The 25,887-nt window shown below is 47.5% G+C and overlaps 1 protein-coding gene across 1 annotated transcript in view; it reads right to left on the bottom strand.

Annotated features, from left to right (window-relative positions):
- Positions 1–25,403, bottom strand: part of LOC119459338 (G2/mitotic-specific cyclin-B2-like) — a 31,254-nt gene extending 5,851 nt beyond the window's left edge. The window contains exons 1-4 of the mRNA XM_049671672.1: positions 25,341–25,403; positions 21,625–21,861; positions 18,448–18,593; positions 11,390–11,498 (exon numbers count right to left, since the gene is read on the bottom strand). Of these exons, the coding sequence (XP_049527629.1) occupies positions 11,390–11,498; positions 18,448–18,593; positions 21,625–21,861; positions 25,341–25,403 (555 nt within the window). The remainder of the gene's footprint in view (positions 1–11,389; positions 11,499–18,447; positions 18,594–21,624; positions 21,862–25,340) is intronic.
- Positions 25,404–25,887: the final 484 nt, after the last annotated feature.

Here is a 25,887-nt window from a genome sequence, read left to right as displayed (position 1 = left end):
TTTTCGACGTTCGTGTTGAAGTGAGAGAATAATAGACAGCGCGAAGGTCAATTTGCCTGCAGCTTCTGGCGCACTTTCTAACTCTAGCGTTTTAACGAGTTTCCGCGGTCATAGAGCGAGATGTGTTCATGTAACCTGTCTATTAATTCACTATCGATGCTCCGCCTTTTGGGCAAAACTGCAACATTTTTTGTAAGCCACTCTAAGCCTCAATTATTTTTTTCTTGGGGGGGGGGGGGGGGGGGGTGCGCGAGTTTTTCGGACTGTTCGGTTTTTCAGGACTGTTTTTCAGCCCCCACAAAGTCCGCAAAATCAGTCCGGACTTCTGTATGGCATTTACAAAATTTAGTAGAACATCACACCCCATATTATCACCTGCTTTATTCCTTTTTATTGCCATAGCAATTATATGGACAGTCCACACGCATTTCCGCGTATGGCACGGCTGAGCGTGCCGGCGCAGGCCTTCTCTTTAAAGCGATCTGTGACGAGTCTAGGTGGCTCATAGCATTGTGTGTGCTGTGTTATCACCGCTTGGTTCGCGTTTAAGCAAGAGACAGCACAAAGGTCAATTCGCTGCTCCGTGCAGGGTGGCGACATCTGCTTCGGTGCCCGCCAGGTCAGCGTCCACTCTTCGGTAATGCACAGTTGATGCGTTTAAAGGAAAATAAAAGCACGTGGTGTATAGAATAATGCACATCAAACCAGTGTCAAGCGTCTGCAGTTAAAATTGCAAAACGGGAGTTTTAACAGCTTTTTCTGCATACCCATGCGGAATCTGCACCCTCGCAGACCTCCCGCATTTTCAATTTTTCGTGCAGCACTGTTTGAAAGCAAAACAAAGCTGCTCAGCACTTGTGTTCTCCACAATTGAGATCCCAAATGATACTGTCAGACAATAAACAAACATTTTACTGCCTTTTCCTGTGGTGGGGCTTGGCAGCGGCAGATTTTGTAGTCTTGCTCATTAAAGGTTTGGATCTTTCTTTTAAGAGAACACTTCCCTTAGGTAATCCGACCATGATGTCTGAAGTTATTTTACCGTGCCACTTAACGCGCCGAAAAGAAAAAAAAAAAATTCTGGAGTTTCCCCGTACCAAAACCACGAACCGATTATAAGCACGCTGTCGTATGCGACTGAAATAATTTCGACCACCTGGGGTTCTTTGACACACGTACCTTTATATACACAAGTGTTTTTGCATTTTCCTCCCATTAAATTCCAGCCGCCGCAGCCGGGATCAAAACCATGACCTCAGCAGCGCAAAGCATAAGCACTCGGACAATACAGCGGGCTGGTGTCACGAAGGTGGTTACGGTTATCAAACGCTTTTGGATAAAGCTATAATACGACACAGTGTAGGGAAGCGTCATAGTTAGCGCTCGTCCCTGGAAGTAACTGTTAGACCAACTAAACCAGCAGATGGTCCTTCCGACAGTGTAGGCCAACTTGGCGGCACCTCACCACAGGCCACTATTTCAATGCATGTGGTCAATATATCATGGCTATGTACGAACGAAACCAGACGAATAGAATAATGTTTCGTTCTCAATAAACAGATGTGGTTTACCATGACTCGATGACTCGGCAAAGACTAGGTGGTGGTAAATGCTGTTGAAAGGGAACAATGAATTCACTCTGAAAGGGGGGGGGGGGGGGGGACATGGCATTTCCAGAGTTTCCAGACTATTTCCCAGAAAGCGTTTGTAATATTTTCTGGGAGGAGAGCACTCACCATGTCTAGTCATTTTGAGCTTGCAAGTGCAGTGCACACAACGTGCGAATGATCGTGTTTGCAAAGTATTAGACTGGTACACACAGCCAAAACCAAACTCCGTGCCCCCTTCTCACGGGTGCGGCGCTCCCAGCCGGACAGTCGACGTCGTTTACATACGTGCGCTTATTAATTTGCAGTGCTGCGACGTCACTCACAACGACACGTGACTGAGAATCATTCAAGGCAACAGCTTCAATAGACGAAAAATACGTTTGGGAAAATAATAAAACCTACAAACCGAATATCTGTGTTTGTTTTCATTCGTACCATGGCAAGAGATGTATAGTAAAAGACTTAATTCGACTTTCACGGTGACGCTTAACGAGTTTGAATTCGATAGAATTCGAACCAACGAAAGTCATTCAGGAACAGACAGAATTGAGACCAGGTTGCTAGAAAGCACTTGTAACTCACAATATTTATTGACCAAAATAATGAGCGATCATATTTTTGCTTTTTTGAAAGCGAAGGCCATCAGTGTCTTCCAAGCGTGAATGTGACATAGCTTCATCTTCGCCCTCCTTGAAGTTGAAAAATACGTGCCCAACACTGAGCTCGCTTCATTACAGTTGCCAACGGATATTTCGGACTTCTTAAATGCACCGTCAGGTTTCCCAGAGAGCTAATGCAATTTTGCGACCCATTTTTCAGACTAATTTAAGCCCCAATGTTCTATTTTCCGGACTAAATCGCTCCTTCCGAGCCATGCTGGCAATCGATGTTCGATTTTCCGCTCGCTTGGCATCCAGTGGCCCGCTTTATGGCCTCCAAGATTGGGAGCGTGCGTGCTATCTTGTCTCGGAGGCCATGCCCGCTCTTACGTGGCTGACAAAAGCTCCAGGGGACGGCACTTGTCCTGTTTTCTTTGCATTTTCAGTCTGCACTATTGTCATAACCACTTATTGCGGGTTCCTTTTTTTTTATCACCGTGTGGCGGCACTCAGTTCGGCAGTGCACAGTTCGAATTAACAATGGAGGAGCCGATGCGCGTGCGAAATAACGAGTTGCTTTACCCATAGACTCCTATGCTGCGAGGCCGGACCACGACAGTTCGAATTATCCAAAAGTTGGAATTAATGAGGTGCGAATTAAGAAGCTTTTACTGTACTTCCGTTTCGTCTGCTTGTTCCCACGTCGTGCAATCACATGCACAGGGAACGGAAATCATTTTCTGCCGTGTTTCAGGTCATGATCATGTTCTTTGATCCGCTCACGTCTACGGTCTACCTCTGTGCTATGTGGCGCTGACTTATATTGGTAGTCTGGTGCCAGCAGTAGAATGATGCGGAGAATCGCGGTAAGGATCCGTAAGCCGGACCAGCCTCTCCAAATGTGCACGTACTGAGGTATCCATTTTGCAGAAGCAGCGAGACAATGCAAGTGTTCTCATGCACAGCTCGCATGATCATGCAGAGTGAAATGAAACAAATGCATCACGCAGCAGAAACGCAAACAAAAGCAAACAAACGGCGGAGACCGCGACGTGTACATGCCGTGATCCTCCAGCTCTGGTATGGGATAATTTGCACTTTCTGGACTGTGCAAAACGCGATGGTGTCACATCCCTGCATCTCAGCACGTGCAGCTAATACAGCCACAGAAAGAAGTGCGAAAGGATGTGTGCGCAGAAAGAAGAAATGCACCTCTTCCTTTTTGTCGGTGTTCTTTTTCGCCATAAGCTTCTCTTCTGCGTGCCACTCTTATTTACGGCACTTCGGTTGTGCCTGATGGTGGAACATCTCTGGAAAATAGCAACAGCACGGGCCGACAACCAACAGCGACCTTTTCGTGGATACCTCAAATGGTGATGATGAACCAATGGGTTGATGGGTGGAATAGTTAATTTTGGAGCTTTTACTATAACGACCTTTCAGAGTAACGATCAATTTGCCAATGTCCCCTGAAGTTCCTTACATCGAGATTGCACTGTACCAATAAAAAAAAAAACTTCAGCGACTAAGGAATGTAGAGAAAAACACAGCAATACAGGCGGAAAAAGAATAGCGAGTGACTAGACTCGCATGGGTTCTCAAAGTGGGTTCCGCGGAACACAGGGGTACCGCAGGCCCCTCCTTGGGGTTCTGCAATGCATTGATAAATATTACTTGGTTCCGTGCTCACCAAGTCACAAGATGGCGAACACGAGGTGCACTCAAACCAAGGAACCTTGATTATCCATGCTCGAGTGTAAAAAGTACATTATAATGCGTAACAGAAGTGTGCAAGCTGCGCAATAAATATGCCAGCAGCTTGTAGCCAGCCAGCCTCCGAAAATGGGCAGTGTGCGCAAGCTCTTGCACTTGAATCTCAGAGGCCGTAAATTACCGTCATGCACATTTTTCCTGTTTGTAGAGAGGCTCTCGTAAATTGCCGGTGCGCATGTCACTACTAGTATTCTGCGAGAGCGAACCTGTGGACAAATCCCGCAGAAACGTGACGACAGAAATTAGAGGAACCCATGAAGCGAGGAATTGCTAAGAGCATGGGAATAGGAGAGAGAGAAAGCCATGATGAGAAAGAGTGCCAATTGTTTGCTTAAAGTCTAACTCTGCTAAAGAGATTAGGCACAACCTAGTAGGTGGTGGCTTAAATTCAGTTGTAACCTGATTAGTAAGGGGTATGTCGAGGTGGGCCAGCAGTTGCCACCTCCCCTTTTTATTTGTTTACTGAAATGTGTTTAAAGGCGGTATGGAATCACTAAACCAGCGGTTCTCATCATGTTAGACTCCGGGAACCCTGCTAAGCTCCATGAAGTGCCAAGGAATCGTTATGAACAAAGACAAGACAGCATCGCAACCAAGACATGCCGAGAAAGATTGACAGTTTTCAGTGCTTATTGCACGGGGTCTTTTATCACAAGAGGTCTTATAATCAGTGCCGACTACTTTGAGTACAGTAAAAACTGGTCAATTCGCATTTCACGGGACCGAATTAACCGAATGTCGAATTATCGAGGGTATGAAGAAAACAAAACACATGCTTACGTCAACACACTTTTATTTACTGAATAAATCATCAAATCATGCTTATATTTTGCACAAGAGCAGTGCGGAAGCTGCGATTCTCGTCATCTCGCGACTGATTATATAGTGCTCGCAGCGAGGCAGCGGCATGCGTCTTCAACCGAGACACGCTTTTCACTACCATGTGCACATTCCGATTATTTTGTCACCCGTGAGCTGGTCAGCAACAAATCGTCCGTTTATCGCGACGTAGCCGGTGCGCTTCATCTTGGAAAGCCTTGCACTGAATCCAAACGAAACTACTGTTTGGCACAACCGCTGCGGACAAAACCGTAGTGGCTATCGACGTGATCAAGGATGGAGACTACACACTTCTGAAGGCACGAGGCCAGCCGCCAACGCAGTGGTATGCACGGCAATACACGCAGGAATAAAGGCTTTAATGTCACAATTAGGCAACGAAGGCATTGCTGTCACATTTCACGAATGATTTACACTGACAACGAATGGCGATGCGGACAGATGTGGACTCGGCCCCTTCGTTTCGGTTGGACGCTAGCGCAGTTATTGCTCTTGCGTCTCGCATTTGTAGTGCTAGGCGCTTTTATTTTTGTAATCCTCCAACGCATACATCAGCGCGAATGCTATCGGCCCCAATCTACAAATGGGAGAAATGCGCATGGTGGTAAGTTACAGCCTCCGAAATTTCAGTGGAAAAGCTTAGGTGTGCAGCCCATTTTCGGAGGCTTGGTGGCTGCAAGCTGCTGGCTGTTTTATTGCGCAGCTTGTGTGTTTCTGTTACGCACTGTGATGGCGCTTCTAGACACTCTGGAATGGGTTCTTTGGATTGAGCGCACTTCGTTTTCGCTTTCTTAGCCAGTTGCAGAGGGGGGACTGTCCAAAGTAATTTTGGCGCAATTTCTGAAGCAGGTCAAAATGCGACTTGGAGCAGACAAAATAGCGACTTGGAGCAGACAAAATAGCATTTCGGAGCACCTTGGAGCAGACTAAATTTCATTTTGGAGCACATAAAATGTCAATTTGAAGTAGTTTGGAGCAGGCCAATCTAAATTTTGGTGGAATTATGGAATACGGCCATGCACTTCTAAACCACGACGAAACCCAGAATAAACTAACAGGAAGCTTGTAGTGGAAGCGCAGTTCGCAGCTACAGCGTACTAGAATATGGAAGAGTGGGTCGAGCGGCGGCTCAGCGCATGCTTTCCTGTAAAGCCGTAAACGTCGGTTGCACAACGATCAAACTATATTTCCGCGCCTAAGCTCACGACAATAGCGGAAAATGTTCTCAAATTATGCGGTCCAATCGACGCTGTAACAATTTCTGTGTCACCATAGACCAAGACAGCCGCAATCAACCCTGGTCTGGCATTAATGTAAAACTTCCAATCTGTTTTTGTTGCAATAGCAATTATATGGACACTCCAGGCACATTTCTGGCGTCGTCATGATGTTCCATACAAAGTCCAGGAGCGATGGGATGAGCGTCAGGGTGGGCCGACGATGGTGGCTCAATCTCACGCGAAAGAGAGGAAAGCGGGGACGATGCGCGCGGTCTCCCATCACGCGCAAGGTACCGGGGAGAGGGGTCGTTCTACTGTGGGGGCTGCTGCGTATGGCGTGGCCGCCCCGGGCCCTATCTTGAAAGCGATCTGCGATAGGGACATAGTGCGAGTGCTGATAGCTTCGTGTGCGCTGTTTTTTCGCCGCTTAGTTCACATTGAAGCAAGGCAGCACAAAGGTGAATTCCATCGCTGCTACAGCCTCAGCTAGGGAGCACTGCACCACTCGGCCCACTAAACCGTATTCTAATACACTCTAAACACCATAGAGTTAGTATACTAACTCTAGAGGAAAAGATGGTCGAAAAAAGTGGGAACCGCATAGGTGCCACCATGTTGCTACGACTCATTTTTGTAGCACTAAATATATTCAACATATTATGCAAAAGCAAGCACTTACACGTAGGCATGGACAACGTTTGCAGTTCATTCTGTACATTTTCAGAAAGATCGGATGGATATTTAGAAAATTTCGATGTAAAATTTTCGGTGTCTGCACAGGGTAGCAGCATGGCAGCGCCCTTGCGGTTCCCGATTTCAACACATGGGCGCTATGGGCAGCTTTTCCTCTAGAGTTGGTTATAGTAACTACGCTAAACAGAGCCGCCATAACCGTTCCGACATCAGCCACAACCGCCGGCAGTGGCCGCGCGCTTCTGACACTTGCCGGAAGTGCTGAGAAGTCCAATGTTATAAGCGCGAAAATTACGAGAAACTCTGTGGGAGGTGCCATCACACGGTGTGCGCAACGCGAATGACTGCACCCTTTCGGAGAACAAATCCGCTTGCCACTGCCCTTGAACGACCACTGCCGAAGCCGTTCTGGCGCAGCGTGGCACAATTTCGGTCAATTTTCTGTGTTTGGCGCAGGAATTTGCGTCTATCAAAAATGCGCAATTGGCGCAGGAGTCCCACCCCTGATGTTAGCAAGTGCGAAACCAGGGAAATTTATCAGGAGCTCGCGAAACCCACTTTGAGAACCAATGCACTAAACTGATAGATCAGCAAGACTCCGTATGATGCAGCAACGCTAGTCTGGGCCGTAACCACTTGGTGGCCAAACAGCGACACTCAGTTGGTCGCATGTAGGGACAGTTGTCCTAGGCTCTAACTTGCCAAAATTACAAAAGGAAGGCAATTGACTGTACTTGCATATTTGCAATCAACACACAAGATATGTGTTGGAAAATTTCAGCTGTAGACTAAAAAATGTTTTTCCCCCAGGAAGAAAAAGAAAAGATAGAAAAAGAGGGGCAAAACCTGCATTTATTCTCGATGTAGCAGGATTATTTGAAGTTCTCACTGCCACTTTGCAACACCAAGGGCCATGTTCTCCAGCCCACTAATCATGGGCAGCACCTCAGTCATCAACATTCAACAAAGCTGCAGACAACATCCAGGGGCTCTGTGGGGATCGAGGAGCCTTCCCGCGCACCGTCCCCCAGCTCGCGCGTTACGCTTAGCTCGATCTCCGGGAACCGCCGCCATAACGACAACATGGCTGACACGGCTAGCATGCTGGAGCTAATTTCCCACACAAACCATGTTTCTGTGTCCTGGGATTGAGTTTCCGCGCAAGAACATGTCACCGGAATGCGCCCCAACTCGTCTCCCGAGTGGCGGCCCCTGGGTGCCCTCTCCACTCGAGCTCTCTTTCGCTGAGCGCTTCCTTGTCACGGCAGATGCCCACAGGCCCGCAACGAGTTGGTTACGTGGGACCTTTGCCCTCGCAACTTGTTCTCGTGCTTGGTGGACCGCTACTCAGTTGGCCCTAGTACTCGATCGCGCTTACTCGATCGGTCTTGCAGTGAGCCTTTGCCCGTAAGTGCCGTGACTGTCGCACTGTGCTGTATCTTGGGTGAATGAACCCGTGCTTGTTGGCTAACTGACTCCGGAGCCTTCTCTGCGCCATGTCGGAGAGTCGACGAACCCTGCCATAGCGCCTTTGTGCGTTGCGGAGTAGAGGAGCGTCGTGCGCTTTCCTGACCGTCGCTCGTAGGGTGAGCCTTGTGCAAACTTATCTCCACACATCATCCCTACTACTGCTGGCACTTCTTCCTCAATGGGTACAATGTTTGCACGTCTGCTTCTACAGGGGTGGGACTGCCCAAAGTCATTTCGGAGCAATTTTTGGAGCAAGTAAAATTGCGTTTTGGTCCAGTTTGGAGCAGGCCAATCTGAATTTTGGTAGAATGAAATATGGCATAGCACTTCGAAACCACGATGAAACAAAGAATAAACCAACACAAAGCGCATAGTAGAAGCATGCTTTGTAGCTATAATGTACTAGAATATGGAAGAGTGAGTCGAGCGGCGGCACGGTGTTTGTTTTCCTGTAAAGCCGAAAACATCGGTGGAACTACAATCGAACAATACAGCAGCTGACCGATTTTTCAACCTTCACGGGGACTGAAAAATAGTCCGAAAAACTCGGGACCCTAACGGTACATCCATGAAGTCCGGAATATCCAACAAGTTCGAATTTTTGGAGTCCAAAAGGTCCGTCGGCTACTGTATATTCCCGCGCCGACGCTCATGACGATAACGAAAAATGTTCTCAAACTATGTGGTCCAATCGACGCGCTAACATAATTTCTGGGTCACCATGTGTCCCTGCAGACCCAGAGAGCCGCAGTCAACCCTGTGTTGGTAGAACGTAAAACTATTTCAATCTGTCTTTATTGCGATATCAGTAATATAGACACTCCAGACGCATTTCTGCCATCGTCATTGCCGCAATAACATCGTCGCCACGCGCCGTATGCTGTATGTTCGAGTGAAAGCGGGCGAGAGTGAGCCGACGATGGCAGCTCAGTCTCGCGCACAAGGCCCTGCGGGGGGGGGGGGGGGGGGGGGGCGTTCTCCAGTGGCTGCTGCGTATGGCGTGGGCCGTATCTTGGAAGCGATCTGCAATGGGGACAGAGTGCTCATAGCTTTGCGCGCACTGTGTTTTCACTGCTTAGCTCGAGTTGAAACGAGAAGCAGCACAAATGTCAATTCGCTCACTGCCGCGCTTCCTCACTCCAGTGTTTAGGCAGCCAGTTTCCGCGGTCATCGAGTAAAACGTGTTCGTTTGCTTGTGTTCGCGCGACACCATGCTTGTTAATTTAGTAAGCGAATGTTCACAAGTTTATACGGCCGATAAAACTACTATCCTTACTTCGTATATCTGTCTACTAATCGTTGCTTCGCCTTTCGGGCGAAACTGCAGCCTTTTATTCCAAATCCGCAATTAACCCTCCGCAATACGTCAAAATGTCTCAAGCATCGCCGATGTGGGCATAAAAACAGATGGAATACTTTTACAGCATACTGGCCCTGGCGGCAGAGACGGCCGCCCGCTGAAACCGCAGCAGCGTGCGCCTACCTAATATGTAGTTCGCTCGCAGTGCCCCAAGCCTGTTTGTCGTTATTTTGCGCCTCAGCTGGGGAGCACCGTGCCGCTCGGCCCACTCAACTGTACTTTAAATACAGCCACCCTGGCCGTTCCTATAGGAGTGACAACAGCCGAGAGTGGCTGCGCGTGCGCGGCCACTTGCGGGAAGCGCCGCCGTGAGGTGTGCAGAATGTAAACAGCTGCAATATTTTTCAGAGAACGAATTCGCTCGCTATTCGCAGCCACTGCCGAAGCACACATGCCGATGCTGGTTCTGGCGCAGCGTGGTGCAATTTCAGTCAATTTTCTGTGTTTGGCGCAGGAATCTGGGTTTGTATCAAAATAGAAGCAGGGGTGGGACTCCTGCGCCAATTGCGCTATGTCCAATTAGCGATACAAGATTATAATTACGTCGACGCTGCCAGCGACATATCTACTGCACTATCAGTACAAGAATGAGTCGTTACGAGTGTGCCTGCATCCCGAGCATTTCAACGTTGGCGATTGCAGCCTGCACATGGACTAGGCAAGAAACATTTTGTTAAATTTTTGTGCGCAAACAGGCAGGGACGAAGAAAAGGCGGTTCTCCTTTTCTTCGTCCCTGTTTGCGTACAAAAATTTAAGAAAATGAATCTGTTCCAACTAGGCCGACTCGCAGTTATGCTTAGGCAAGAAAACGAAGCCAGGAGAAGAAGCAGCAGAGAAAAAACGCATACAAAAACACCGCCCCTAGCTATGCTATTTTAGCCTTGCAAATGTGCATGTAACTTTCAAGTGCCATTTTCTCAATGAATGTTTCTGCCTAGTATGACTGCTTACGACAGCAATATCTCTGGTACTGGTTATCAGATCTCCATCAGATGTTTATTCTGTACCTGAATAAATTTGAGGTCAACACAAGCCCATTTTTTTAACACATTGTGTTATAAATTTATGATAAACGCAAATATGACAATCACAAGCCTAATTTAGATCAGATTCAGTGCTGTGCTAAAATTTTGCCTGCAAAGAAATTTTTAAAAATGGCTCTGAGGTACCTATCCAGGAATGGTCATGATGAATTTCAGTGCCAGCACATTTTGCAAGTTCTCCAGGCCTTGACTAAGTATGAGAAATATTTTAATATACTCCTGTAACTTGAGAACCAATATGCACAGCTCCACGAAGTGTTTTTCAAATGTTTGCCATAAATCAGCTGCAAATTGCATTCAGGTATCGCGAACCAAAAAGTTGGCTTTCGAGGATCAAAGCTCAACCAGACAAACAGCTATACAGTGGATTCTCATTGATACAATTCTGCATAATACATTTCTTTTTCCGGCCAACGTTACCAGCTTCTTTTGGATAATACGATTTTCTGATGATACATTTTATTTTGCAGTTCACGTGAAGATCGTATCGAGATTCCACTGTAACTGCAGTAATTAAGTGTATTTTACTCTGTTGCTGATGCAAATATTTAGTTGTGGCATAATCGTGCACACATTATCTTTTTAGGTGCCCAAAAGGAACACTAATGGAAAAGAAACGTGTCGAAAGGCATTGTGGTTAGCTAAAGCTTAACACCAGACCGGCTAAAACTAATCCCAATATTAAGTACTAATATCAATATCACACAGAACCATGGATGAACGTTTATCACTCTGCTGGCAAAGTTATATACAGATAGGAGGGAGCAAAACGAGGCTGACCTTGTGGGTGCTTTTTGGTGCATCGAGGAGAAGTCCCGCCATACGCTTGATGGTGGGCTGCAGGGCCTCCTCAGTGTAGCGCCCATAGTGTGACATCAGGGCACCCCACCTGCATGTCAGGGGAATGGACTGAGCTAGTTGGTACGGCAGTGTGGTGTACTGTCACGCTGGAATGAGATCTACAAGGCTAATATTACTTTCCGGATTCATCACTGTACGACATTGCGATGTACATTCACAGAGGCTTTCAGGACCCCCGACGCTCCCATCACCAGGCTGAAACATAACTACAGTGGTGGTCCAGCCAGTTTAAAAATTGGAGCAATTTTTGGAGCAGGAAAAAAGTTGCTTGTAGCAATTTAGGAACAGCCACATTACCATTTTGTAGCAGTTCTGTAGCACCAAATTTTGCGTTTTGGTTCAGTTGGGGCAGGAGAAAAGCAAGTGCATGACATCTGGTACAGCTTATTACTATACTACACAATTGTTAAGTACTTTAGAGCAAATGGACACAAGCAAGACAGACTGACGCAGTCATTTAGCTCGCGTACCCAGAGCAGAAAACGTTGCAAACAGACTTCATTTGCCTATGTAAATAGCACTTGGGTGAATCCTGATAAGAACGAACAGGTGGTCCTGGTCACCATTCCCGATTTTGATGAAATTTACTTTAAGCGCAGGTTTTGGGCCCAGAACAACGATTCTGAACTTAGTTTTATGAAAAAAAAAAAAAAAATGTTCGCCTGAAAGAAAATGCACAAATTTCGGCCGCTGTAAACACTTTTCCGCCAGTTTTACGATTTCTGAACTTTGAGCGCACATAGAGAAACAATGGTACACTTCTCGATCACAATGTTTTTTCCCCAGAAAGAACAAGTAAAATGCTACCTTATGAGTATTTTATTGCACTTTGCTACGGAAGGAACTTCGATAACAAAAATCACAAACGTGGTAAATGGACCAAAATACCTGTAATTCAGGAATTTATTGCTCTAGACTAAAGTGAGGATAACAAAACTGAACATGAACTTTTAAATCACTGTGGTTGAAGTCAAGCACATTGTCTACCACTTTGCGTAAAAAAAACGTTTCATTATTTGAATACCGAACAAGTTACAATGCGTCAAATGTTGTAAGCCTAGCAGCCACAACACGCAATTCATGCGTTTTGATCTGTTGAGCTATGCAAGAGCTCAATCAACGTAATATTCATCGCTCAAATATAACGTTGTCAACAAGTGATGCTGTCCTGTGGGTTAAAACCTTTTTTAATCGCACAATTGCGCATGTTGTATGCCAATGTGGCCGAGGAAGAAGGCTGTTGCCATGAGGTTGTATTTTATTCATCTGGCCTTGCACCTTTTTAAGAACACGTGACATTCGATTTCTTTGCCGAAGAAGTTGCTTATCCGAAGCAACTGTTCTTGCCACGAACAACTGCAGCTCGGAGTTGTGGGAGTGCAAGCAGACCCACATATGCCACGATTGAATACCAGGCCTTGGAGGAACCACAACCCATTCTCTTGCCTTCAATGGCAGCTTTTGGAGCATAAATTAATGTTACCTTTGGTAGCTTAGGAGTCAAAACTTGCACCATATCAGAAGCACAGTTCATGGCAGATGAAGCGGGATTTCTAAGGTTCTGTAGCATTGCCTGGTGCTTCACAATGCCTCCGATTCCATTGCAGGCATTTTTCCGTGTTTCCCTGTACAGTAGCGCAAAATAACCACTTGGCTGATGCATACCCGTTGTTTTTCAATTCATGAATTTGTTCTTTAAATGAGCAGCAGCACCGTTATTGACATGAGTAACATGAGCATACACTGCGATGCCATTCGTGCACCTTAGCCAAGGCGTAGCATGCATGGGCCGAGTCATGGCACATGTCATTGCTTACGACAGCAAAACTGTGCGCCCCTTTCTGGGTCATGGCTACACAGGTGAATATGGAGACTCGATTTTTACTCCAGCAATGAGACAGAATTTCGTCTGGTAGCATTACTGTCTAGTTCTCTGCAAAATCGAAATGCAGACCACTTGCTTTCTGCATACACTTTTCTTCACTCATTGCTTCGCCTTGAATGTGCCTGATGAGGTTGTGGTTTATCCATTTCTTTAGGCATGTCTGAAAGTGCTCCAAGAATGCACTTGGGGTAGACTAAGTCACCTTTCTCCCAAGTCGCATATAATATTTCAAGAATTCCAAGGTCAGTCAATGTGAGAGATCTGACCGAGAGAACACGCTGGACACTAAGTTCGCACTTAAAGGAAAAGGGACTGCACAGGCAAAGGTTGCGAAAGTCTTCGGTACATTTCGTCTGACCGGAGCTCTTTTCCAGCGCACATACTGCCAATTTTATGTTAGCACAATACATACAGACACATACTTCCTGTGTCGGCGTGACGCATTTCGGTCGCAAAGAGTAGAACAGCCCAACCAATTGCAGTGTCAGGGTGAGCTGCCTTAAACATGCTGTAAGTTTCACGTATACAGCCTGTCATTACACGTTTCGCAATAAATTCTTTCTTGGTTGGCTAGAATTAAACTGATCTTCAGTGTAATAGTGCAATGCTGCTTAGAGATCTTTCTGGTTTACCCTTTTTCTTGTATAAGGGTCAGGGCCGGACCACACACCACGATTTTCTTTGTACTTTCTGGATTTAAGGATCATGTAGCGTGTCCAGGAATAACATGCTATATCTGTTTGATGTCAAGTGAGTTTGGCAGCAAAGTTAAAAGACGACAATGCACACTGAATAACTCCAAAGCTTCGAAGGCTTCCTTTAATTTGTTCAGCCAGTCTAAACAGGTATTGCAGCTTTCTGTCGATGTCACAGGCTGGCTTTCTGTGTCATATGCTGCTGATAAACTGGACCTAAATGTCTTCTTGAGACCATGCTCGATTTCTCCTTCCTTTCGCTTGGCATATAAGCTTCAATGTTTTTATTTAATCAAATGTGGAGTTTAGTGGCGAAACTTCTGGGCACCGCACATATCTGTTGAGATCTTCAACGGCCACTTGTTTTGGAACGAACACTTCCTGTGACGTAGATGCCTCCTCAGACTCAGACGAAATGTCATCTTCAGATGCTTCAACCAGTGTCGATGCCTCCTCATGTGGCAACGTGTGCTCAGGAGCCGGGGAAGTTGAAGAAACCGCAGTCAGTGCCCTGAAGCGATTGACAGTTCCCACAGAGAAAATGCGTTTCTCGAATGGGAACACTGGTGTTGCCTTATTTGAACAGTGTCCAAGACCTTTATGCTACGAAAGTTCCGCTGATACAAAATTTTCGCCTTGTGTCTCTGCAGATAGTCGGCACAACCACGCGTTACAGGCTATACGTTGCGGCTTCAGTCATCACAGTGGAGAAAGAAACGTGTCCTGCACTGGAGGCATCCTCCGAAAGACTACCAGCAGACCTACTGTAATATACCTTGTTCCCGCACTGACAGCTTTCGCCTTCCACTTTCTACGTTCCTTATCTCATTCACTCTCCGAACTTCGGTATCACGCGCAGGCAGACCCCGCTTACAATCGAAGCGGCATTGATGAAACGTGAGCGCTCTCCGTCGCAAGCGCCCGCCGCCGCAGATTGCCTGCTAAAGATTGTTAAGCGCCGGATCGGAAGACAAAGCTTGAGGCACCATGCAACTTGGCGGTGCATTTCTTTTCTATTTTGGTAACTTTATTTGAGGCCACCTTTATAAGTATGTCGGGTACAATTATATTTGAGTGACCTGCGTCCGACTTGCATCACAATACCAGTGGTGCGGCCGCTAGGCTGAGTGAGGTCACATATGACGCATTGCAACTTGTTCAGTACTCAAATAATGCAACGTTTTTTACGCCCAATGGTAGACATTGTCCTTGACTTCAACCAGAGTGATTTTCAAAAAAAAATTAAAACTGGCCTTTTTCAGAAAACTATTTTCAAATTTTGATGTTTTTGGAAAACTACTTATGTTTAAGTGCAATTCTTAAATATAACGATGCTTGATAAAGTAATGATGATTATTTCGAAAGAATGTCAACACTTTAATGTTCATGTGCATCGAGTTTCCTTATCGTCACTTTAGTCTAGAGCAGGGGTTCTCAAGCATGTTCGCTCCAGGGAACCCTGCTAAGCTCCTGAAGCGCCTAAAGAAATAATGCTGGGTGAAGTGGAATATGCTGGCGATACACAGAATGAAAGTACTTTTTACGCTCCCTTTCTATTTCCCTGCACTGAATAAGGACATGGAGAACTGTAAGCCTGTCGCCACACCTTCGACATGACGGAGGATCACTTCCAGTCAGTAGGTAAGAGTGGGTGCCGAAGGTGTGCAATTACGGAGGCACGCGGCTAGCCGCCAATGCGGTGTTACTCGCGGCGATAAACGCAAGAATAAAGGCTTTAAAGGCACAATTAGGCACGAAGCGCTTCGGCGTTGCTGTGAGTCGCGTGCCGCATACGATTGCCGCTGAGGACCACGGCGATGCGGACGGCGCCACTTCGTTTCGGTTGGACGCTACGCCGTTCTTGCTCTTCTGCGGCGCGCATTTGCGGTGCTCCGCGTTTTTTTTTTCTCCAACGTATAGGTCAGTGCGCAAGCTATCGGCACCTACCCTATCTACAGATAGGAGAAAGGCGCATGGTGGTAAGCTACAGCCTCCAAGATTCAAGTGCGAAAGCTTAGGCGCGCTGCCCGTTCTGAGAGGTTGGGTGGCTACAAGCTGCTTGCGTATTTATTGCGCAGTTCGCGCGTTGCTGTTACGCACTGTGATGTGCTTTATGACACTCGGGCATGGGTAATGGAGGTTCTTTGGATCAAGCGCACCTCGTGTTCGCCGTTTTAGACACTTGTCGAGAGCGGGACGAGGGAAAATTTATCAGTGGCTCGCGAAACCCCGAGCAGGGGCCTGCGGAACCCGTAGGTTCCGCGGAACCCACTTTGAGAACCCATGGCTCAGTGTGTTAGGCATGATTTGCTTGTTCGATCTCGTCCAGTCGTCGCATAGTGCGAAATGGCTTCGACGCCTCCCGTGCCATCTGCGCCGACGAGACGCGGCAATTGCAAGACTGTCTATAGCGATAGCCAGACACTGTCGGAAATAAGGCTGACCTGATCGCGCTTAAGCGTACAATTTTTTCCGTCCACTGGGACCACAAAGGTACTTTTTTCTGGCGAATCCTTTTTTTCGGACTCACAATTCGGATTTTTTCGCAGTTCCCGTCGAGTCCGAATAAACGGTCGGCGACTGTAAGTGATCGTCAGCGATAGAGCAGAGATCTGTTGCTACGTACCGTATTTACACGATTGTAGGTCGACCCATTTTTTCAAATTTGGCAATCCAATGTTGGGGGGGTCGACTTAGAATCGAAACCGAACCGTGTACCGCTAGTAACGGCAAGAGAAACGAGAAATCAGGAGTGCTACGGCGTGGTTACAACTTTGCACCTGCGTTTTTATGGTTACGGTAGAAACGTAGCATAATAATTTACTGTATTGCATACATTTTGATTGCGCGCACCACGAGCGCACGGCTTTTGTGGGAGCATCGATCATGGAAGAGCCGCCGTTTAGGGGGTATTGGTAGATGGCGGAAGAGCCGCCGTTTGGGGGCTATTGGTAGCTGGCGGAAGAGCCGCCGTTAGTGGGTATTGGTAGTTGGCGTAAGAGCCGTCGTTTGGGGGGTATTAGTAGTTGGCGGAAGAGCTTTTCTTTGAGATACGATTGTTTTCGACGGCCGCGCGCATCTGTCACTTCTGCTGTTGTCATGAATCGTCGCGCCTGTCATGAGTGCCAAGAACTTTCGGCGCTCGTTCTCAGCAGCGTTCAAACGGGCTGCTATCCTCCATGTTGAGGAAACTAACAACTGCGCAGCGGGACGCAAGTCTGGAGTCAGTGAACGTGTGGTGCGGCAGTGGCGGATTCAGCGCGAGAAAATTTGGCCTCTCTGGCTGCTGTGTGTGCGTGGGTCCTCTTTGCGTGGGGGGCTGTACCGCGCGATGTCGTGGTGCGGTCGTTCGCGAAGTGTGGACTCACTTTTGATGACGACGTGCTGTGGGACCGCAGCAGCGATGACGGCAGCAGTACCAGCGAGGTCAACTCTAGTGACGATGAGTAGTCTTAGCAACCCCATCAATAAATTTCCCTTGTGTGAAATGCACTCACGGGCCGGTCTCGGGCCGAAAAATCAGGCCCGTGCAGGGCTCTAAACTGTTGTGCCACGACTGTGGGGTGATAAGCAAAAGGTGGCGATTCCCAAGATGTGCTGGCACTCAGCAGGTCAACCCTTTTGAAGTGAACGTTCATAGAGAGCTGTGCAGTCCGTGGGTAAAAACAACTCACCCTGCCACTGCCTCAGCAGCCATAACAATAGAGTGAAAGCACAGAGGTGTGCGTGATCTACAAGGATCTTGGATGTGCCCCAGGCAATGATGTGATCTATGATGGCACTTGGATGACAAGGGGCCACAAGCCACATTGGTGCTGGCTGTGTCATTGCATTATATTCTGGCCTTGTCTGGCCTGTATAAATACGCATTTGGTGCCGCAGCTAAACGTCTTCCCCCCACCCACCCACCACCCACAAGCAAGCACGGAAATGAGCCGCGGAAGCAGCAGTAGCCTGTTGGTTAGCCGACAAAGCAAAAAGCTGTGTCGCGCGAGACAATGCTGCAAATTTGGCAACACTCAAAAGTACAAGTTTGCGCACTCAATAATATCAACGATTATGAAATCGGGAGCGCCACAATCATGAAGGTTAGAACCAGTGGCAATGCTCATCAATGGAAAAGGCTTTGTGTGCCAGGGCGAAACCCTATTTCAGTGCTCCTAATGCATGCCACGCTGTTTAGAAGTAAACGTTTTTTTTTTTCACAGCCTGCTTTCTACAACATCTATTTTTAGTGCAAACTGCAAATTTGGTTTTGGAGCTACAAAGCTTTATACAGCAGTTTCTGTTTTTTGGCAGTCCAGATATAGCAATGATTGATTATAACTATCGGATTTTTCATTCTCAATATCGTTATAACTGGACTACACTGTACTTCACCAGTAAATCTGTCGCACCTGTGCTGGTCCTCCCGGTCAAACAACCGCAGGGAGAGGCAGAGGGCCGCAGCAGCCTGCTCCGAGGGCCGCACCCATGCCATGGGGTAGTCCAGCAGACACAGCTCCAGCACCAACTTGGCCAGGTTGTGCTCCACAATGTCAGCCTGCGTTGCATCGCATCAAGGCCTCAGGCACGTGGAAGGGCTCTTAAGGCACTGTCAAAGCTTTTTCAAGAACGGTAAGACCTCGATATTTCGAAGGCCACCGGACCATGAAAATTCTTCGAATTAAGCGGATTTTTGAATTAACCGACATGAAGAAAAAAAAAAGAAAACAAGCAAGAACTTGCCTTAAAAAGAAATCATCTTTATAGTCCACGTCGGAAAAATATTACTTTAATCACTGATGCGGGATTGCTAGGCGCGGTAGTTCACCGCCCAAGTGCCATGTTCTCCAGCTGGCGCACAACACTTAACATGTAAATATCACCACCGCTGCACTCAACAAAGTTGTGGACTATGTACACGGAATCGATAACTGCCGCTAAAGCGGGCGCGCGGGTGCATGACTCCGAAATTTGGTCTTGCTGGATCTTTCGGACTTCACCGTCCGGGTTCCGATTGAGCTAACGCATTTTCGCAACCGATTTTTCGGACGAATTGAGACGCCCAAGTTCTATTTTCAGGACTAAATCACTTGTTCTGAGCCACGCTACTTGATCTTAGAGGCCGTCATGTTGGATTTTCCACTGGCTTGGCTTTCAGTGGCCCGCTCTATAGCCTCCAAGATTGGAAGGCACGTGCTAACAATAAAGAGCGCGTGCCTTCTTCCAGTCTCGGAGGCCATGCCCACTCTTCCTTGGCTGACACTCCAGAGGAGGGCACTTTTTCTTTTTGTGATCAGCACTATCGTCATAATCATACAGTATAGACCACTTATAATGTAACCGCTTATAGTGCAGGACCAGATATAGTGCAGTCTTTTCAGACTCCCGTTAATTTTCCCATAGCACTCCATCTATACACGTATCGCTTATAGTGCAGTTGCGGGAAACGAAATACCGGTTACAGTGTGGCTGCCTGGGAGTACGGAAGTCTGCGCTGCTCCCCTCAAACGGGCGCCCCAAGGAGTGCTCGAGGAAGAGAGACGAAGTGGAGGAGAAGGGCACATGGTGCGAACGAACAGCCAGTGAGGCTGAAACCAGAATCTTGAGTGCGAGTCGTGAAATATCACGGCGTGCATAGCGAGCGAGGGCCACGAAACTGCCAACGCTGGCCAACGCTCGCTTCACGATAACGGCAGTAAATGAAACTTCAGGGAGCGGGCGGCGCCGGCACGGCGAAGGGCGCACACTGAGACCATGGAATGTGAGGGAGGAGGGCGGCAGGGAAGCGGATTTCACCTCGGCAACTCCGCCGCTTAGGTGGCTCCCCTTGCCCTCCCTCGTAGCTTCCTCACTTTCGACTGTCACCGTGCGCGCCCGCCGCCATGCAGGCGCCGCCGCTCCAGTCGGCCTGGCGCCAGCTCCCCGAAGTTTTGTTTTCTGCCGTTATAGGGAAGCGGGCATTTGCCGGCGTGGGCAGTTTCGTTGGCCGGCCTGGGACAGCGCCACTGCTTCCCTCTGCGTCGTAGCCGCAGCGTGCAAGGTCAACACGCGGCTAGAAAGTAGAGGAAGCATAAAGGAGAAAGAAGGGTTCACTGCCATTTTCTACTCGTGGCTACGGTAGCGTGGCTGAGACGTCGGCACGTACACGCATATTCCGGCGCAACGCAGAATCGGCGACCTTGCCATTTGAGAGAGGGTGAAATTTCCGCCGCGTTTCTTTTTTGTTTTTGTTTTGTTCGCGCACGACATTGAGGGGTCTCTCCAAAGCTTTTACTCTATGGCGATGCCAGAGCAATGCCGGTCGGAGGTGCCGCCGCGTCAATTATTTCGAATTAACGAGATTCAACTGTAAATTGAATGCAAACGTTCTAGCCGCATTCCTCGACTGTCGCATACACGTGGCGGCTCGGTGCACATGCTTTGCCCATGTGCGGGCCTTGAAAATTGTTGCTTTGGTTATAAGCACTATAAGTGGTGCCGCTTATAGTGCGGATATTCACGACTCCGGCGACTTACGTTATAAGCGGTCTACACTGTATATTGTGGAATCTGTTTTTTCTTCTAAAGTTTTGGTTGCTATTTTGAATGTGGTGTGTACATTGAGCAGTTGTCTCAGAGACGAGTGTCTGATTGGCGCCACCTCCTGTGCCTTTGCAAGAGCCAAGTAGTGTGAAGTAATGGGGCTCGTTTCTTCGATCGCCAACGCGGTGATGCTCTTGTCGATTGTATGAGGAGATGTCAGTCTTGCGCAAATACAAACAAATCTGATCGCCTCCAAGCGTAGTACGAGTTATTAAAGAGTATTTATGCCACTCTAAGCCTAATAAATGTTTTTTTTAGGGTGAACGAGTTTTTCGAACTGTTCGATTTTTCGGTCCTCGCGAAGTCTAGAAAATCAGTTGGAGACTAATACGATTTGGGTGGATAATACATTGGATGATTTTCGGATTTTCCAGTTCCTGCAAAGATCGTATCAACGAGATTCCAATGAAGTGCACATGGTGCCGACGAACTCGCACGTCACCCGTTCCTGCAGCACTCCGTCGGTCAACAAGAAGCGCTTCGCAGTATGGCGGAGAGCGAAATCGCCGTCACCCATACTCCGGCTGCACGATCATCCTCTGTGGCGTGAATGCTAGCTGTGCCCTCAAAGTGATCCGATTCACGTCAGATGCGACGTGACCGATTCGTCCGCGATCATGTCTGTCGTGTAAGTTCAGCTTTATCAGCATCACCGAAGAGAGGGGGGGCGGTGGGGGACAGCGTCACTGGCCGAAGATAAGACGTGGACAAGTCGTGCATGGACTGTTTTTGCAAAGATTTGAGTGTTGTATGCAGTTATTTCCGCATGTTATACACGCCGATTTATTGTGTCTTTCCCAGATGGTGTAATTGGGGGTGCGGGTTCTCTGCGGGAAAATACGGTACTTCTCTTTCAAGGCACAAGTTTGCACAATGCAGAGTTACCCTCATACTATCTCATGCCTTTGGCTAGTCCCTTCACAGTCACGATAACGAGGCACTATGAGGGCTGTACCGTGTAGCTATGAATCGGGCCAAATGTGTTGACTGCCTGGATGCAGACGCACCTGTGCTGCCTTGGAGTTTCGGCGCAGGAAGTGTAGGGGCAAGGGTCGCCCCAGGGACCAGTCGAGTGTGCGAAGGATCTGTTGCTCCATGCGCAGCACTTCCTTGCTCTGGTAAGCACCATCGGTGACGTAGATCATGTCTCCAAGTGTGGGCGGCATCATCTCCTCAAACTTGCCGGCAACAAAGATGGCCGACACACCCAGCAGCTGAAGCTTGGAACGGCTCACACTCTGCACCTGCGCAACACACCGCAGTACGGTCAAACAGACTAGCCACTACACTGCACAGGAAGAACAAACATTCGGCAGTGCGCAGACTTGAATCTGCGTGCAAGCAGAATGAAAGGATCAGACTGATAGAGTGGGCTGAACATGTGATGAGTGTATAAATGAGGCTGCGTAAATGCCAATTCAACAGTGGTCTGCTGCAAGCTCCAGGACATGATGCCATGGACTGCACGAGGTACAAGTGTGCACCAATTCTTGACAGGACAGTGACACGCTTGAACGAACTTGTAATAGTCAAGTGCCAATTAGAAAGAAGTGCAGTAGAATCCCGCTGATACGTTATTCACAGGAGCGTAAAAAACAAAAAAATTAAGAGCCGGGAAATGCAATAAGTAGTGAACTGCACACAATTTTGTTTTAATTATTATGTTTGAAACAAAGTCGCAGTTTCACCCGAAAGCTGAAGCATCAATTGCTATAGCAAATTCTTATACAGCTGTACAAAGTAAGGATAGTAGTTTTATCGTCCATATAAACTTGTAAACATTCACTTAACTATACAGTGCAACCCACTTATAACAATGTTCAAGTGCCCCAAAAATTCCATTGTTATAACCAATAATTGTTATAACCGGGTTAACTATAATAACTACAATACCTTCACCTCTGTTCAGCAACTGGCCGATTAACAACTGGCGTCAACCAATCATTTCGACACCAGCAATTCAAACAAGCTCGATTATTCGGACTACTTTGAGGCAGCATCACTGGCCCATAAAGTTAAAGTACAAGTACGACCGAAATTTCGGACACCTTAAGGTACGCCATTCTGTATAATTCTGACTCCGCATGCACGACAGCGTGTTAATTTGACTGCCGAGTTGAGCAGAAATAGCAATATTTTGTCGTTGATATGTCGCTGGCATCGCCGCAGCATGGCGGTCGGCCATGTTGCAGACACCTCCTGGAAACCGAAACTTGCGAAGCCTAGTTAATCCAGCACCGACAGCGCCCAAACCGTCGGGCAAGCAAACTCCGGCAAGCCATTTGGGAGTGCATTTGGGTTGGCTCTGCGCGTCCAGCGTTTATTCACGAATGTGTTAACTAGCGACACGGTCGCGGCGACTTAAGTTGTTTAAGCGCCGCCGACTACACCCTAGATGCCTCCGCTGACGAGGACAGCGAGTGTTTCAAAAAAAAAAAATGCCGTCATTTGGCTATGAGTGTGCGGTCGACTCCTGCGCGGCAATTTTGTAGCAATGCATTCCACGTGATTCTATATACATTTTCATCGAGCGACGAGCCTTTCCTCCTCTCTGGCTTGCGCGAGCCGGCGCGGCGCGGCTTGAATGTGTTGCCGGTCGCGCGCTGTGGAACGGTTCGGAGGTGTTTTAGCTACTTCTGAGTGCAATTTACGGCATATCAGTTTTTACGAGGTCGAACAACCACTGTGTAGCCTTTACGTGCAGCAGTGGCTACAGTATCTGGAAATTTCTCTTGGATGTGCAAAAATGCGACGCGAATCATCAGCCGCGGTTTGTGTATATGTTGTGAACTATGTTAGATGTATCGGTTTTCACTCGACGAGTTGTAGAACATTTGCATCAGCCACCGGCATCGTTCTCACGCTTTTGAAGTCTAGTAGACTTCACATCACTGTCTACGTTAGCCTCCTGCAAGAGGCCGAAGGCTTTGTTCAACACAGCGAGCACTGCGGTTGGCAAACCAATATGATACACACAATTGCTTCGTGCTCAGATCGGCATTGCCTTTCTTGCCCTGTAAAGGACAATATACAAAGGGGATCGCATAAAGAGAATCCAACAGCTATTTGTAAGGACATAATTTCCGTAACGTGGGTGAACGCATCGTAAATGACTAACATTCACATGTCCTTTTGCGGCAAAACAAAACAGAACCCGGAACAACGATGCAATAAGACTCCACATGGTCGTGCCGCATGCTTGGACTTACCCCGCACTTCCTCACTACAGGGTTCTGACAGTGACTTTCCGCGGTCATTGAATGATATGCGTTCATGCTTGCTTGTGCACCCGTAACAACATGCTTGTTAATTTAGTTTGTGTGCCTATGTTTACAAGTTTATACGGCCAATAAAACTACTACCCTTACTTCGTATAGCCGTCCACTAGTTTGATATCACAATCGATGCTTCGCCTTTCGGGCGAAACTGGGACTTTTCTGTATCTTTTGAATTCTATTGCGAAGGCAACGACGCATCGGGTTTTGTCCTTTCTGCACACGTCTTTTTCGCGCTTCATCCGCGGCCGTGCCAGCTACCTGCATGGAGAAATGCGACTACCGCGCTCACACAATATGTACGCAAATCTGGCAGCCTAACTCAAGTTGTCAAAGATCACATGGTAACCAGGCAAAAGGCGATAAAAAGATTGTAAACGATGATGAAACTCGAATAAAAGATTACGTTCGCGACAATTAGACGTGTATAGAGCCGATGGTGGTGTATCATTGTCGCGAAGGTCATCTTTTATTTGAGTTTCATCATCGTTTACAATCTTTATCGCCTTTTGCCTGGTTACCATGTAATTTTTCGACAACCTGTGAGTTACACTGGCAGATTTGCGCATATATTGTGTGTTTCTGTCAATAAAACATCAACTGTTACTAAGCGCTCGTCCGTGTCTCTTCTTGTGTCGTCTATTTGGCGCTTTAGTACATCAGTAACATGCATCAACTAGCCCAACAGAAAGTTCTGCTTGAATACCTACAGTCGCTGACCGATAAATCGGACAGCTTTGCGGCACCACCTATGGTCCCATAGACTTAATGTGTAAAGACGACCAATATTTCGGACAGCCGCCAGCTCTACATTCCATTATCCGGACTCCATCCGTGACTAGCGTACGCAGATCCTGCTGCCATTATCTCCTCTGGCAACCTCGATGAGACATGAAGTATGGCCTCAGAGATTACACGTAAAACAGTAATTTCTGCGGCTTTGCCTGAATTGCGAGGCCGCATCAGCATCGCGATCATCGAATCCTATTCAGGTATCCCAGCGCATGGCCCGCTCTCTCCATTCTGTTTGTTTAGTTGGCGTTCCAGACAGCACTCTGCTGGCTCCAAGAAGTCTTTCTCGTGAAGTTATCAACAGGCCACGTCAAATGGCACCAATGGTCCCCTCGCAGTCCGACTCCAAATGACCCAGACTGCGCTACTGAAGAACCTGAAATGCCACCTAGTACAACGAGCTCAAATGCGGACATCATTGATGACCTGCTAAGCTGCGGTGTGCTGATTCCTTCCGCAGTTACATTTGAAGACATTGCAGACGACAGCGCGGTGTTGTGTGCCGACCTCAACAATACGAAACAAATGAGCAAGTTCTCCCACCGTCAAACAACGACTTAACGCGGACGATGATGTGCCGTGCGGATCCGACTCGAGCCTTTGCAGTCCTTGCATCAGCGTACAGCGACAAAAAACCGGCAGAAATATAGACGTACTTGGTTGCAAGTAAGCGGAAGTGGGTGCACCAACGAATCGTCCACTTCCTTGCACAGGGGCATTACAACGTAAATAAAGTTTTCTTTTCTGGGCACATTCATTTTTTCGGACATTCTATAGTTTGGACTTATTTACGATCACCCTGAAGTCAGCCACCTCCACCCTTTGTTGTATGTGCTGACCAGGGCCACGGGAAGTGAGAGAAGTGCAAAATGAAATTTTCAAATGCCCAATTGTTTTGCTCGTGGAAAGTGGTAAGCCTCTCCAAGTTTCCAGAAGACGAAAATTTAATGCAAACTCACTGTACTTTCCCATGTTCATTGGGATAGCAACACAATGGCGTCACCTTATTTTGTGCTCTATAATACCGCAACAGGCGAAGCAACAAGTAGCGATACATAACAAGATGTACAGTCGCCGACGGACTTATCAGACTCCAAAAATTCGGACTTGTTGGATATTCCAGACTTCATAAATGCACAGTCTGGGTTCCCATAGAGCTAATGCATTTTCACAACAGATTTTCCGGAAGAACTTGGGCAGCAA

Source organism: Dermacentor silvarum, chromosome 7 (assembly GCF_013339745.2).
Source record: "Dermacentor silvarum isolate Dsil-2018 chromosome 7, BIME_Dsil_1.4, whole genome shotgun sequence".
Taxonomy (NCBI): domain Eukaryota; kingdom Metazoa; phylum Arthropoda; class Arachnida; order Ixodida; family Ixodidae; genus Dermacentor; species Dermacentor silvarum.
Note: the sequence above shows the minus strand (reverse complement) of the source record. Positions and strands in the feature narration are given on the sequence as shown.